Raw genomic sequence first — 15,782 nt, 5'->3', positions numbered from 1 at the left:
TGAGGAGAGAAGTAGACCCAGAATCAATAGCATAAAGAATAATAATTTGAACAATAGAGAACTATATGCTGAAAAGAGAAGGGAGTTATAGAAAATATGCAGAACAAAGAAAAGGTTGTACCTGGAAGAAAAATTAAATAATATTAAAGAAGATTTCGCAAAGTCAAGAACTTCTACCAAGAAATAAAAAAAGAACGAAGTCAATATAAAACCCCACCCTAAATAGTATACAGATGAGGACGGACATTTAGTAGGAGGAATAGACGAAAAACGGCAGATGAGCCAGATATTTTAAAACTGTACTAAACATCGATGAAGAACAATATCTTAAGAGCAATACAGGAGCCACTGTATTGCTCTTAAGATATTGCTCTACAGAGACGTAAACCATAAAATCAATGATGAAATACCAACAAAAAGAGAAATAATAGACACAATAAAAAGTTTAAAAAATAATATAGCACCTGGTGAAAATATCATCATAGCAGAGTTCCTAAAGGAAGGTGGCCAAAGCCTACAGGAAAACATCACAGAGTTGATACGTGAAGTATGAACCAAAGAGCAAATACCAAAATAGTAGAAGAAAGGCGTGCTATGTCCAATACACAAAAAAGGAAATGTTACGGAATGTAAAAACTACAGGGGTATAGCATTACAAGACACAACGTATAAAGTTTTAGCTATATCGATCAGAAATATAATTAATGCCAAGATTAAAGAAAATCTGGGTGAATATTAAGCTGGTTTTAGAGCAAATAGATCAGTAATAGACCAAATTTTTACAGTTAAACAGATCCTGACTAGTTCATATGATTTCAATCTGTCACTAAACATATTGTTTATTGATTTTCGACAAGCATATGACACAATAAACAATTTTAACTTTTCGGATAAAATAATACGGTTAACTAAATCCCTTCTTAATGAAACCAAAAGTAAAGTTATGATAGAAGGTCATGTCTCTGACAGCTTTAATATCACTAGAGGCCTGCGACAAGGGGAGCCACTATCTAGGGTATTTTTTAATATAATACTGGACAGAATTCTAAGAAAAAGCCATATACACACTAAAGACTCTAGAGAACAGCCGGGGAGTATGGGCTGGAAGTAAATGAAGAGAAAACAAAGTACATTGAGATAAGGGGAAATAATGAATATTGTTGGAACAACAAAGGACAGTTTTGGAAAGGAGCTGCCTCAGACAAGGAGTAAAACTTTGAGATACTTGGACAGTTCGATTATTTGGGAGTAACGTTAACAAATAGAAATGAAGGGACAAGAAATCGAAAAAGAATAAGTAAAGTAATTACTATTTAAATGGGAATAAGCCACAATTAAAGGTTAAAGTAGGTTTATTGACGTTTCAATTTCCACTTCGGAAATCGTTCTCAAAATACAAACATCAATGTTTCTTGCTTCCGAAGTGGAAATTGAAACGTCAATAACCCTAATTTAACCTTTAATTGTGGCTTATTCCCATTTAAATAGTAATTACATTAACATGCCACAAGAAAATAGCTTCAGAACAATAGAATGAGTAAAGGTAGTAACAGTGCTGGAACTCTAAATAATATGCTGAGATTAAAGAAAATATCCTAAAGGAGCAAAAAGAAGACTATATACAACGGTTATACGACCAACGGTGCTTTATGTTAGCGAGACCTGGTTCTTAAAAAACCATAAAACCGAAGCAAGATATATGGTAGCGAAAGATACTCAGAAGAATGTATGGAGGTGTAAAAGATGGGCATATCTGGAGGAGAAGAACAAATAATGAAATTCTGCAACTATATGGACAACAAAAAATTTCAAACATTGCGAAAGTTGAAAGATGGCTCGGACACGTTGCTAGAATGCAGGAAGAAAGAGTCCCCAAAGAATTAATAAATACTAAAATTGGCACAAAAAGGAAAAGAAGATGATCACGAAGAAAATGGATGGAATCGGTAAAAAAAGACATAATTGTTAGGAGTACTGGAGAAAACTGGAGAAACCTAGCACAAGATAGGAAGTAACAAAAGAAAACCAGTGAAGTTTGGGCCTCTAGGGCCTGTTTGGGCTGATGTATATATACCTAATTAAAGGTGAAGCTACTAATTTCAACATTACAGATATCTGCCGAATTATTCGGCCAAATTTTGTATTATAGTTAATGTAAAAAATTTATAAATAAGAAAATGAAATCGACAGACTGAAGAATTTATTTAACTTTTGTAAATATAAAAGCTCTTCTAATATTTTCAAAATATGTAAAGTTTAAATGTATTTTTGAATTTGATTCTGTTATGTAATAGTGACTAGCGCTTTTAAGTTGTGCTAACATTAATATTTTCAATAATCTACATTTTCATATTAGTCCAGTGTACCACGATAAAAATATGGTATAACCTTCGATTTCCATTAACACGCGATTTAGATGAAATTTTGGAATTAACCTCTATTTACTTAACTTAAAAATGTACCCTATGCCGATATCTGCTTATTATTCTGAGGGATGAAAACAACCTCTTACGGCAAAAACTCTATAAAATTATAACTTGAAACATTTAATAAGTTGAAACACAAAACATTTATATGGTTTGAATTAAAGTTGTATGATACTGTAAGTTACTATTTATAATTTGTCAACCATTTTTAATTTATTTCATCCCATATAAAGCTCCCTCTCTCTTAAATTAAAGATAAAAAAAAAGAATTTAGTGAATTTGTCATACTTCACAATTTTCGTATTGTGTTTAACTGAAATACTCCAAATTTTCTACATTTAAAAATCGTCCCGTATTAAGAAACATTGAAAAGATTATTCACGTTCATATTTATATAATTTGGTACATGATTTATATTAACTCACTATCGAGTTATATTTAACCGAGTTCAATTTATATAATAATTGTTTTACACATTTTCATCTCTTAACAACCACCCCTCTCAGGTTGAAAAAGTTAAAGTTAACTTTAGTTAATTTTAAGTTACAGAGGTGGGCGATCCTATTGTTATTTTTCACGTCCGAAATGCTTTCAACACATTAAAATGGAAATAGGTAATAAATGCTTTACGAGAGAGGTGTCCGAGGTACTTGATGGATTTGAACTCGAACTATCTGCCAGAGAGGAAAATTGTAGGAGAAAAAGGAGTGGTGGTTAACGTCACGGCTGGAGTGCACAGGGGTGGGTTCTAGAACCCACACTGTGTAACCTGGTATATGGCGGGGTTGTGGACGTGGACGACTTCGCTATGCTGGTAGTTGGTAGTGGCGCGGGACAGGGAGTACCTTATCTTCGGTGTACAGCGTACATTCGACCAAGTCGAGGAATGGAAAAAAATGCATGGCCTAGAACTGGCTGCGGGTAAGACCGAGGCTATAGTTCTTAAGGGACCAAGAAAAAGGGACGGGATAACATTCGAATGTGCGGGAAAGAGAGTGGTTCCAAAGAAATGGGTGAGATATTTAGGTATGACTCTGAGTCAATACGGAAGGTGGCGCAGCACTTAAAGGAGAAGCAGCGGTGAGATACGCCGTGGTGGGGGATCATGTCAAACATGTAATCGATCGTCCTCTATGTAGCGCCTGTCTGGAGTACTACAGTTTTAACAAACGTATACAGAAGGCAGTTTACCCGAGCAGACAGCAAGAGTCTGTTGAGGGTGGCATGTGCATACAGAATAGTCTCTACCGAGACGCTAGGAGTTTTCACTGGGTGTATTCCGACGAAAAAGCGCGAAACGCGTTCAACAATATGAAAAAGTATCACAAGCAAAATCTCAATGGAACTAAAATTAAGACTGGTCAAGTGTTATGTCTTCCTGGTCTTGTTCTATGGAGCAGAGGCATGGACCACAACGGAAGCCACTCTGAAGAAACTAGAATCCTTTGAGCTGTGGATATATCGCCGTATTCTTCGGATATCCTGGACAGACCACATCAGTAACGTGGAAGTAATGCAGAGAATAGGCAAAAGCAAAGAAATAATCTTCACCGTAAAGAAACGGAAGCTTGTGTACTTCGGACATGTCATGAGGCATACTAAGTACCAGCTGCTACAGTTAATAGTCCAAGGAAGAATCGACAGTAGGAGGGGACCGGGAAGAAGACGACACTCATGGATGCACAACCTGCGACAATGGTTCGGACTAACATCGACCGAACTGTTCAGAGGTGCCGTAAACAAAGTCAAAATAGCCTTGTTAATAGCCAACGTCCGAAACGGATAGCTCAAAGGAAGAAGAAGAAGAAGTATTCCGACGCACGTGCTAGTGGAGGAAAGGTGAAGAGTATACGAGAGAAGAAATGAAGACATAGCAACAGAACGTTTACAAAAAGAAAAAAGGGAGAGGTCTACCATGTTGTGACAAGAGGAATGGGACGAGATGAGAAGAGTGGCGAAGTGGACGAAGTCGCTGATTATTAATCTGAGAAGATGGATGGACTGCGAACATCGGCGTTTGGATTACTACCTGACGCAGGTGCTTACAGAACATAGTTGTTTCAAGGCCTACCTTTACAGATTTGGAAAAGCAGAAAATGACAAATGCTTGTAGTGTGAAATATCGGACACTGTCTCACACACTTTATTGGTATGCGATAGATGGATAGCAAGAGGAGCCCGTTTGAGAGAGAGAGAGAGCTAGGAAGTAGGGTGCAATTAGTCAGCGAACTGGTGGAAGAGATGCTTAGGTCGTCAGATCGGTGGAGAGCATTTCAGAGATATGTGAAGAGAACGTTGGAGAGAAAGGAACAAGAAGAAAGGCGACCCGAAGGGAGCAGGGTGTCTAGGAGAAAGCAAGAAGATAAAGCAGGACGAGAAGAGGCGAAAAAATTGAATATGAATGGGGAGGAACAACGGGAGAGAAGGATTCAGTCGTAGTGAGAAAGTGCGTGAATGCGTGAGAATTGCGCGTGAATAAGAGATCGGGTAAATGCCGTACCGACGCGACGTTGCGTCTTAATCAGGGAGGTCCGGCCGGTAATTCATGGTTGAGGAGGGTGTTTTTTAGCAGGTAGGTCTCTGGAATTGACGGTGAATTTGAAAAAAAAAAGTTTGGTGTAATGGCTCTCTTGGCTAATTTTCAAGCTAGACAGTCGATCAAAAAACCATTTTAAAAGGAATTTCATAACCTATATGATTATAAAAGTTAAAAATTTCCTAAGCCCTTTAAAGTTAAAAGGGCTACATATAAAGGGCTCCAAAACGGTACCAGTTACATGCTAATGCGAACTTTAAACAGACCATATCTGAGTTAATGTTTAAGCTACAACAATTAATTGAAAAGCGAAATTTTCAGTAAAAAAAATCTTAACTTTTGCTGTGTAGAAAATTTTACGTACCTTTAATATTTTTGTACTTATTTGTAAAAATGGGTTTTAAAAATGTCAAAAATATTTTTTCCACTCTGACCATAGTTTTTTCAAAATTATTATTTTTTTTCAAAATCTTAGATCCTGTTAATAATAATTAAATAAAGTTAGTTTTAAATGTATAAAGTTTAATTTCAGTTAGGGTAGAAATAGCAAGGGTAGTATAGTAAACGTAACAACAATTGAAATTTTCAATTTTGATGTCTAAAAGAATTCATTTTTCGAAAAAACTATTTTTCTATCGATTTTTGATGATATTTTTAATATAAAGGTTTCCAACTCTAGTTGAGGAGGATTGTACCAACAGGATAAAAGAACACTTCGGCATAGGGTAGATTTTACTTATTAAGGTACTGCTTACCTGCTGTTAAAATTTCAACAAAAGCGATGGCTGTTGATGGAATTCTGAGTTAAAAACCGTGGTCCACTGGACTATATTCTTTATTCATCGTCGGATGTAAGCTTCCCTTAAGGCATCTTTGTTTTTTGTATCAATTCGTGACCAGCTATTCTTTTGGTATCAGACGTCCATTTCGACAGTTCGCGTAGTCCATCGATTGTCTTCCATTCTTCCTACGTGGAAGTCTCCCAGTCTCTTCTTATTTCCTCATTAGGCATACCATCGCTGAGTATATTATTGATCCTGTTACGTTCCATAGTTCTTTGAGTTACTTGCAGTTTATAAATTATGCTGTTGTTAAAAATCTATGTTTTGGTTCCATACTTTAGGACTGGCAGTATATACTGGTCGAAAGTTTTGGCTTTTAGAGTGTTTGGTAGGTTAGATTTAAAGGTTTTCTATTGTTGATGTTGATTTTTGGTCCTAAGTATACATAAGATTGAAACTTCTGTATATTTTGATTGTCCAGAGTTATTTTCTCATATCTATCTAACAATTCGTTTGCTAGATATTTAGTTTTTGATAGATTTATTCACAGTCCGATTTCTTTTGATTTTTTATTTAAACTATTATTATTTCCCGTATATCCAATATTGAAAACAACATACGGAAGACAGGAGGTAGCTTACAAAATTATGTGGCAATTTAGTAAACAAGAAAACAACACTGCACAGATGCACATAATGGACAAAAAGATATGGATAGAATAAATTACGGAGAGGAATTTTACTTCGAAGTAATATATAAAAAAGGCAAATCCAACACCAATGAAGATGCTTTATTCCGTGTCAAAATTCACATGAAAGAATTAAATAGTGTAGATGAGAACAGGGAAGAAATAATGAAACTTCTGTCAAAAAAAGGTGACGATGATATCTCTATGATTAATAACCGCAGTTCCCGAACTAGAAGAATTTCTAACCGAACGAGCCGAAGAGTATCAACAAATTTCGAATCCAACAACCCCTTAAGCGACTTAGACAAAATCATCAAAAAAATCAGACTGCAACGTTAACTCCCGAAGAAATGAAGATAATAGACGAAATCCTACATGAAGACAGCAAACAGCAAAAATCCAAAGTTAAGCAAGAAGATAACGATGCAGATGTAACCAAACAATCCACGGCGGAAAATCCAATAGTGGAAATTTCAATTAGCGAGAAACTACTAAATTGTTACAATAATCAAATAATTTTTAAGATAGTAAATTATAACCTGGCAAAACGACTCACTCACAGAGCAATGTTTTGTAACAAAGAAGAGAATGCATGTCCAATTGAAAATAAAAAACAATCCTTATAACGACATTTTTCAGTTTTTCAATAACTATATAGATCCAAAAAAGAAATACGCCATTCTGTTCGAGAATAATGAACTTTACAAATCCCTACGCAATATTCCACGAGAAACTTTTAAAAATTCAGCATTCGATCTTGTCAAATGTAACAGCCTCCTGGAAGATAAAAACAGCGCAGAGAGACAAAAAAAATTATAGAGAACTACCATCAAGGGCAGACTAACCACAGAGGAATTAACGAAACCGAAGCTCAAATAAGAAAAACGCTGCTACTGGACTACGCCAAAGAAAGACATCGAAGAAGTTATCGACCTTTGTGATACGTGCCAACCTAACATGTATGACAAAAATTCAATTAAGCCTAAATTAATGGTAACACCAACTCCAACGAAACCATTAGAAATCATTCATATGGACACATTCCAAACTAACGGATAAAAATTTCTTACAATAATTGATGCATTCTAGAAATATAGCCAATCATATCCCATAGAAGGATCCAACGCAACAACCCACCATGGACTGTCACACACAATCGAACGGAATAATAGAACAGTTTCACTCTACAATTTTGGAACACCGAATACTTAGAGAAAACCGAAAACTTTGGGTATTAAAGGACATATTTTATATGCTATTTTGGGATATAACAACTCCATTTAGTCATCAACTAAACAAAAGCCAATCGAAATTCTCAATGGCCATATCGATCCTCAAGATCCATTTGACATCGTCATTAATAGAACCCTAATAAATAACTATACACAGAACCACTGACTAAAGAAAAAAGAAATCTACAGTAAAATAAACAAAAAGCTATAAGAAACCAAACAAAAAAATATCAAGAAAAAAAATGGAAAAAGACAAACACCAATAACTTATAACCCCAGCACAAAAGTTTACACTAGAAAAACAGTAAAAAGAAACAAACTTATTCAGAGATTTTCTTCCCGCATTGTGAAAAATAACAATCCGGTGACAATAGACACTCAAGATACGTCAATACACAAAAAGAACATCAAACACCAGTCAAAGACTAACGCTAAAACCTTAGTAGCAGCCCAACAAGTTCAAATTCAAAACCTGAAGGATAATCCAGGAATCCTCCCACTTAAACTTGGACAAGCGAGAATACAGACCAGCACTCATGACTTCATCCACTATTTCCATCTGGAACCCACCGCAGAAGATATAAAATCCATAGAATCTTAGTACATTACTACCAACAGTAGATAACCATACACATGAGATAATATTTCGCTAGATCAATACAAGAAGCCTTAAAACAATTAAAAACGGCAGAAATAATTTCACTATAAACGAAGAAGATCAAAACACCTGTGGAAATTGTAGAGGTATACGTCATTTAAACACATAAGACAAATTATATGATCGAATTTTAAACAACAGGCTAAAAACAATTGCTGATATGCCACTGCTAGAAGAACAGAATGACTTTCGTAAAGAAAGAACCTGCAATGACAATGTTATCATAGTCCGACAATTAACAGAGAAATGTAGAGAATATAAACGTTGCGTGGAGTGGCTCCTTTTGGTCCGAGGAAGTCATTTGCCGCTTCCTCTTAATTGTTCTTCTGCATATATCCCATTGCTCGCTAGCTGAAAAATTCTCGTCTATTGTGTTTTCATTTTCAAGGTAATTTTAATACCTGGTGGGTTCTTTCAACCTTTTTTTGCTTGTGAGATTCTTGCTCATATTTTAGTGCCTTACAAGAAGTGGTCTTAATATATACTAGCCTTTTGGTACATCCATTAAATTAGAGAAGTGCCTGGTTTCTATTAGGATGTGATCTATTTTATTTTTTGTGTTCCATCAGACGAAGTCCATGTTGCTTTATGGATATTATTATGGGGACAGTAGGTACTTCCAATGACTAATGCCTTTATGCAAATTCTATTATTATATACTTCGGTCAATTTTAAGATAAGCTAGAGGTAAACAGATCCAGACACGTAATCCGTGGGTGTGGTATCGTCGTAGCTTGTTATTGGTTAGAAATTAAGTGCTAACCGGTGATAAGCTACGTCGACACGACACACCCACCGATCACGTGTTTGAATCTGTTTACCTCGAACTTATCTTGAAATTGAATGAAGTATTGTGAGGAAAAGTCACTATTACATAACGAGCGTAATAATATTCGGTATGCACTAATTGCAAAATCTAATAAGGTACTTGATGAAAAATTGGTACATTGTAGTTTGTAGGTTACTATACAAAGATAATTTTTGGCAGAACTAATTGTACAAACTTGAACTAATCTACATTTTGTACGAAAACTTGAAGATGGTTTAAGAGAGGTCGGCAGGAATGCTATTAAAAAATATTTCTAGCTAATCTTGTAACTATTTCTCACAAGCGGGTAGTTCGATTGTAGCAGCTAAAAAAGTAAAAATACGTTTACACTAGAAGGAAATCGGAGCCAATGTGCATATAATTTGGACTAAAGAGATACAAAAACATTAGTGAACTAACATGTAAAAATCATCGTCTCATTGACGTATCTAGGTTTAACACAATTGCTTGTGAATTAATCTACGTAAATATTTATGCAAATATGGTGAAGTTTATAATTCTGCAGCCACTATGTTTGTGTGACTCACAAAAATTAAAAAAGTTAATGAATTTTTGGATAAATAAACTACTAATGGTACCTACATGTACATTGTTTTTGTAATGTTATAGCGACATAATCATTTAAAACTGTGCACAGATACCATTTAAATAAAAGTTTAAATAAGGTCATTTATATATATATATATATATATATATATATATATATATATATATATATATATATATATATACATATATATACATATATATATATATATATATATATATATATATATATATATAAATATATATATATATATATATATATATATATATATATATATATATATATATATATAATGGCTATACACCCCAGTGTGAGGTTAAATCGCAAATGCTTTCTAGATCCTATTTCTTAAGTGGATCAGTCTTTTTTGTTTATCTTATCTTCTTGACAATATCTCTCCATTTTTTCCTGTCTCTAGTTCTTCCTCTCCATTCTCTGACTCCTGTCCTTTGGAGGTCTTCTTCAACTTCTTGCAGCCACTTTGATCTCGGTCATCCCCTTCTCTTTCTTCCTCCTGGATTCCATTCTATCATTGCGTATGTCACTGCCTCATCGCCTGCTCGCCAAATGTGACCTAACCATCTAACTCTGCATTGCTTTATTTTAGTTACGATGTCTTCGTTAAGTTCTTCCTTAATTTCTGCATTTGTTCTGCTTCTATATTCATTTTGCTCTGTTGGACTAATTATGGTGTTATAAATGTTCATCTTACTTTTTTTAGTCAGTGTTTTGCTTTTAAGTAATCTTTTGTTTGCAAAATAAGCTTTGTTCGCTGCTAATATTTTTTCTTTTATTTCGGATTTCCTTTCTCCGGATTTACTTATTGCAACTCCTAGGTATTTGAAGTATTCTACTTCTTCAAACTCAGAACTTCCTGTTTTGATTTTTTCTTTCATTGGTTTTTCCCTAATCTTAATATTTTTGTCTTTTCTTGATTTATTCTTAGCCCCATTACCTCCCCTTTCTCTCTTATTTTGTCTAGCATTTCTTTCATTATTTTTCTATTCTTTGCAATAATAGCAATATCGTCTGCATATGCAATTATTTGACCACCTCTTGTTCTGAGATTTCCTTTATTTATATTTCGTAGTACATATTCTAATGCTAGATTAAATAGCGTTGCTGATAAGGCATCTCCTAGTTTTATCCCTTTATTTATACTGAATTCCTCTGTCTCTCCTCTTTGTGTCTTTATGCTTATTTTTGTAGTTCTCATTGTCATTTCTATTAATTTTCTGAGTTTATGTGGAATTTTTAATTTTTTAAGTGCTATCATTAATCCGTTCCTTTTAATTGAATCAAATGCCTGTTTTAAGTCTATGAATAACATTTTCAATTCTAATTTATACTCGTTTGCTTTTTCCATTATTTGTTTTATTGTGTGTATTGCATCTATTGTAGATCTTTCTTCTGTGAATCCACATTGGTACTGTCCTACCGTCTTCTTTGTGATCTTTGATAAACTCTTTTTTATTATTGATGTCAATATTTTATATGTTGTATTTAGTAACGTTATTCCTCTATAATTTTCACAGATTTGTTGGTCTCCCTTTTTATGTACTGTTATGATCTGCCCTACCTCCCAGTCCCTTGGCATTTTCTCTTCTTTCCATATATTTTTCAATAGTGCCAGTATTTTTCCTCTTAGTTCCCTTCCCCCGTATTTTATTAGTTCCATATTAATTCCATCTTTACCAGGGGCTTTTCCATTTTTGCTTCTCTGTATTACTTCATCCAATTTCTCTAATGTTGGTTCTTTTGAAATGTCGATGTCTACTTCATCTACTTCATCTGCTTCTTCTTCGTGCACCGTTTCCTCCTCGTTATACATTTCTTCTTCTGTTGTTTCCTCCGTCAAGAGCTCTCTGTAGTAATCTATCCATACTTGCTTGTATTCTTGGTCCTCTATTATCACTATTCCCTCTCTATTTTTTATTCCGTTTGTTTTGCCCTTGTATTTTTTGTTTTGTTCTTTAATCTTTTTGTAAAAACTTTTCGTATTTCTGTTTGTTCTTTCCTGCTCTATTTCCTGCATTTTTTTGTCTACCATCTTCTTTTATTTTGCCTTATCACTTTCTTAGCATTCATTCTTAATTTTTCATATTCTTCTCTGTCTTCCTCTTTATCTGTTCTTAGCCATTTATTTCTGGCTTGCACTTTTTTTCCTGTTATTTCTCTACATTCTTGGTTATACCATCCGTTTTTTGTTTTAGCCTGACTTTTACCTATCTGCACATTTGCACCTTCTTCTATTGTTTTTTTGATCGTCTCCCATTCTGTGTTTATATCTTCTGCTTTGTATTTCTCTTTTATTTGAACTGTTACTGCCTCTTCATATTTTTTTCTTACTTCTTCATTACTCATTTTATTGACATTCCACTTTTTATGTTGGTGTTTTTGTTTTGTTTCAATTTTAACTTTTTGTCTTATAGTGGCTGTGACCATGTAGTGGTCTGAATCTGCACACGCACCTCTGAACGTTCTTACATCTTTTATTGACGATTGTTTTCGTTTATTAATCGTTATGTGATCAATTTGACTATATGTTTTCTGATCTGGTGACCTCCATGTTACCTTATGTATTTTAGGGTGTTCAAATTTTGTTGAGCTTCTTAACAAATTTGTTCTTGTTGCTAGGTTACATAGTCTTTGCCCATTGTCATTCGTGTTTTCGTGTATTGTATGCTTTCCTGCAATTTGTTGTAAAAAGTCTTTTTTTCCAATCTGGGCGTTGAGGTCTCCTAGTACAAATATGACATCTTCTTTGGGTATTTTTTCTATCTCCTCTTCGACCTTATCATAAAAGATTTCTTTTTCGTCTGCATTGCTTGTTTCTGTGGGGGCGTATAAATTCAAGACTGATATATTAAATGGTTTGCTGTTGACTCTAACATAAGCCATTCTTTCGCATATTGGCTTGAAATTTATAATTTTCTCTCTTAGGTGCCTTAGTATCATGAATCCCACGCCTTTTTGCCCTTGCTTCTTTCCTCCTAAATATAACATTGTAAAGTCTTGTTTATCAATCTGTCCCTGTCCCTCCCAGCGTAATTCTTGCAGTGCTGCAATATCTATTTTATACTTTTTGAGTTCCTTTCCTATTTCTAGCATTTTTCCTGGAGCTAGCATAGTTCTTATGTTCCATGTGCTTATTTTCAACTCTCTATTTTTTTTGTTCTGTTGTCTTCGTCTTTTATTGTTGTTTTCTTGTCTATCTTTCTTTATTTCACTTTTGTTGTACCCGGGTTTATCTGCAGTCATTTCCTGTTTCTTTGCCTCGTCCGTCAACGAATAATGCATCGTCTCATCCCTTGCTAGTTTTTTGAACACCTCCATGATGGTCCTCCAGCTGGTTGGTGTTTCTATTCCATCTCCTTTCTAGACCATCTATTATAAGTTTGTTGGCTTTAATTTGGACACGTTTACCTTTCTTTATTTCATCTTTTGCTATTCTTCGTATTTCCTTCTGTATTTGTAATTCCTCTATCGTTAGATCATTGTTTATATAAATTTTTTCTTTTTTCACTTCTTTAAGTTTACTTTTGTTTTCCATAATTTTTGTTTTTTCTTCTTTGTTTGGCAGTCTGACTAAACATGTTTTATCTCCTAGTTTCACTGCTTCTTCTATATTTACGGTAATATTTAGCTCTTTTGTCATAAAATTTCCTATTATTTCTTTTAGTATTCTTCTATCTCCAGTTTCTATTGTCATTCCCTGTATTATCACATTATTTTCTTTTCTTTTTCTATCCAGCCTTTCAAGGCGTCCTTTTGTCTCATTCAGATCCTTTTTGTTTTGTTCATTTTCTTTCCAGATTTTACTATTCTCTTGTTTTAATTCTGCTAGTTCAGTTTTGAGTTCCCTCATTTCTTCTCTGTATTGTTTTTGTTCCGTTTTTACTTCTTTTACATCAGTTTTTAATTCTTGTAACTCTATTGTTAAATTTTTTATCATATTTAGTATTTGATCTATTTTGTTTTCATCTCTGTGACTTTTAACTGGACTTCTTTGTATTTTTTTACTGGGACCAAATAACAGTTTCTCTTCTTCTCTATTTCTTTTCGAGAATTCGAGACATACAGGCATCAGTTAGATACAAAAATACAGAAAGAACATTTTAAAGCAGAAGTCCTACACAAAACTTCTTAATAAAATTATTATCATATGACTGTTAAGATCAGAGTTCCATGTACAGAGTTGATCAAATATCTGGAAACGCCTAATTATCTTTTAAATGGATGCTTCGAATTATTCAAAAACAGGGATACACCTATTGTGTAACATGAAAATTAGAAATTTGATATTTGTACGCTGCTTGACTTACCAATTTTCTGATATCATTAGTCACTTTAGTTTTTTAAATATGACACACTGTATATTGTACCTTTATTGAAATCTCCACTTCAATAACAGTTCAACTGTATACAATACTTTCGATTTTATGTAGTCATGAACATCTTAAAAAGATAAAACAAAAGTCTAGAAACGCGTAATCGTGTCAATAAATTTTTTTGTTCAAATTATTTACAGCTGAATTGGAACATAATAATTGGAAGTTTATTACATTACTAAATGTAATACTTGTCTACCTAATAAGTGTTCAAAATGTCCTCCGTAGTTAATTTGAGAGTATCCTAAAGGATGGTAGAATGCACATTTCTCATGCATGTTTCTTTAGAAATTAATATAGATTCATCGACAATTTTTTGCCCTAGCTCTGCCACACTTGCTGGTTTAATTTTATAAATTCTACTTTTTAAGTATCCCCAATAAAAATAATCTTTATGATTCAAATCGGGTGAACGAGGGGGCTATTCAATACTACCTAATCTACCACACTATCGTCCGGAAAATGTCGAATTTAAGTAACGCCGAAAATTTACACCAAAATGATCCAGAGCTCCTTCTTGCTGAAACCATATCTCATTAAAATTTTCTCCAAACTTGTGTTTTCAGGGTATGTACAATTTGATTTATAAGTAGTATTTTATAATTATCATTTGTCAAATTTCCTTCTATAAAAAACGGTCCTATTAACTGAGTACCCACTATACCCAACCATACATTCAGTTTTTGTGGTCTCTCAGTATGGTTTTCACGTACAAATCCAGTGTGGATTTCCCTTACTTCAATACCTTAAATTTTGAAGATTTACATTCCCACACAGTATAAATATTGCTTCGTCGGAAAAACATATCTTGTTAACGAAATTCTCAACTCTCGTAGTTATCTTCATTTAATTCTTGCAGCAACCGGATTTTGTAGGAGTTGAATAAATTCTTATGTAATTCACATGAGACTAAAGAAAGACCTACATCATGTATTTGTGCAGCTCTGCGTAAGGATGTAAGTGGATCTTCAGCGAAACTCCTCATTAAATCTTAAGTCTTATTGTAATTTATAACAGTTGTTGGTCTTCCTGTTCGATCCTATCTTTTACTCGTCCAATTTCCTCAAAGCGCTTTACAATTCGCCCTAGTCATTCATAATTAAAATAGTAATTCGCTCTTTTTCACACCATCTTTATTATGACGTTTGAAGATGTTTAGATGATATAATCTTAAGGTCCTTATGGTATGCCCTCATGGTTAATTTTTCTTGGTCATGGTATTCTATTCGCTAAAACTTGTCATATGATACCTCTCACGTCACGATTGGCCCTATAGTAGCAAAGATACGTATCTAAAGCCCGTTTGAAATGCCGCCATGTTTAATTTTTCTTTGTCATCGTATTCTATTCCTCCTTACAGGACACCTCATACGTCACGATCCAACTAGCCGTTATACTCCTACCAAAAAATGCTCAAAAAATTACCAGAATAAACATTAGAATTTTTTCAAAATTTCCCCAGAATTTAGAAAAAAATTGATTTTTTCTCTCACTCTATAAGAAATTGGCTCTTATGGAAAGCGCTGTTGCCAGTTGCTGCAAAATGTAAGTTTTTCAGATGATCTGTAGAAAGGTATAGCCTATTTATTACTGTTTTAAAAATAAATATAATACTTATTATAACTTTAGTTATTAATACAATTTATTTTACAAAATTTTTTAATAAAGGTCAAGCCATTGTTAGTTTTATGAA

The 15,782-nt window shown here is 33.9% G+C and overlaps 1 protein-coding gene across 4 annotated transcripts in view; it reads right to left on the bottom strand.

Annotated features, from left to right (window-relative positions):
* Nucleotides 1-164: 164 nt before the first annotated feature.
* LOC140436737 (uncharacterized) overlaps nucleotides 165-15,782 on the bottom strand; it is a 167,799-nt gene continuing 152,181 nt past the window's right edge. For all 4 annotated transcript variants that reach the window (XM_072525801.1, XM_072525799.1, XM_072525800.1 and 1 more), the window contains exon 7: nucleotides 165-9,455. In XM_072525801.1, coding sequence (XP_072381902.1) covers nucleotides 9,428-9,455 — 28 coding nt within the window. In that variant the 3' untranslated portion in view covers nucleotides 165-9,427. The remainder of the gene's footprint in view (nucleotides 9,456-15,782) is intronic.

The sequence above is a fragment of the Diabrotica undecimpunctata genome, chromosome 3, assembly GCF_040954645.1.
Source record: "Diabrotica undecimpunctata isolate CICGRU chromosome 3, icDiaUnde3, whole genome shotgun sequence".
Taxonomy (NCBI): domain Eukaryota; kingdom Metazoa; phylum Arthropoda; class Insecta; order Coleoptera; family Chrysomelidae; genus Diabrotica; species Diabrotica undecimpunctata.
Note: the sequence above shows the minus strand (reverse complement) of the source record. Positions and strands in the feature narration are given on the sequence as shown.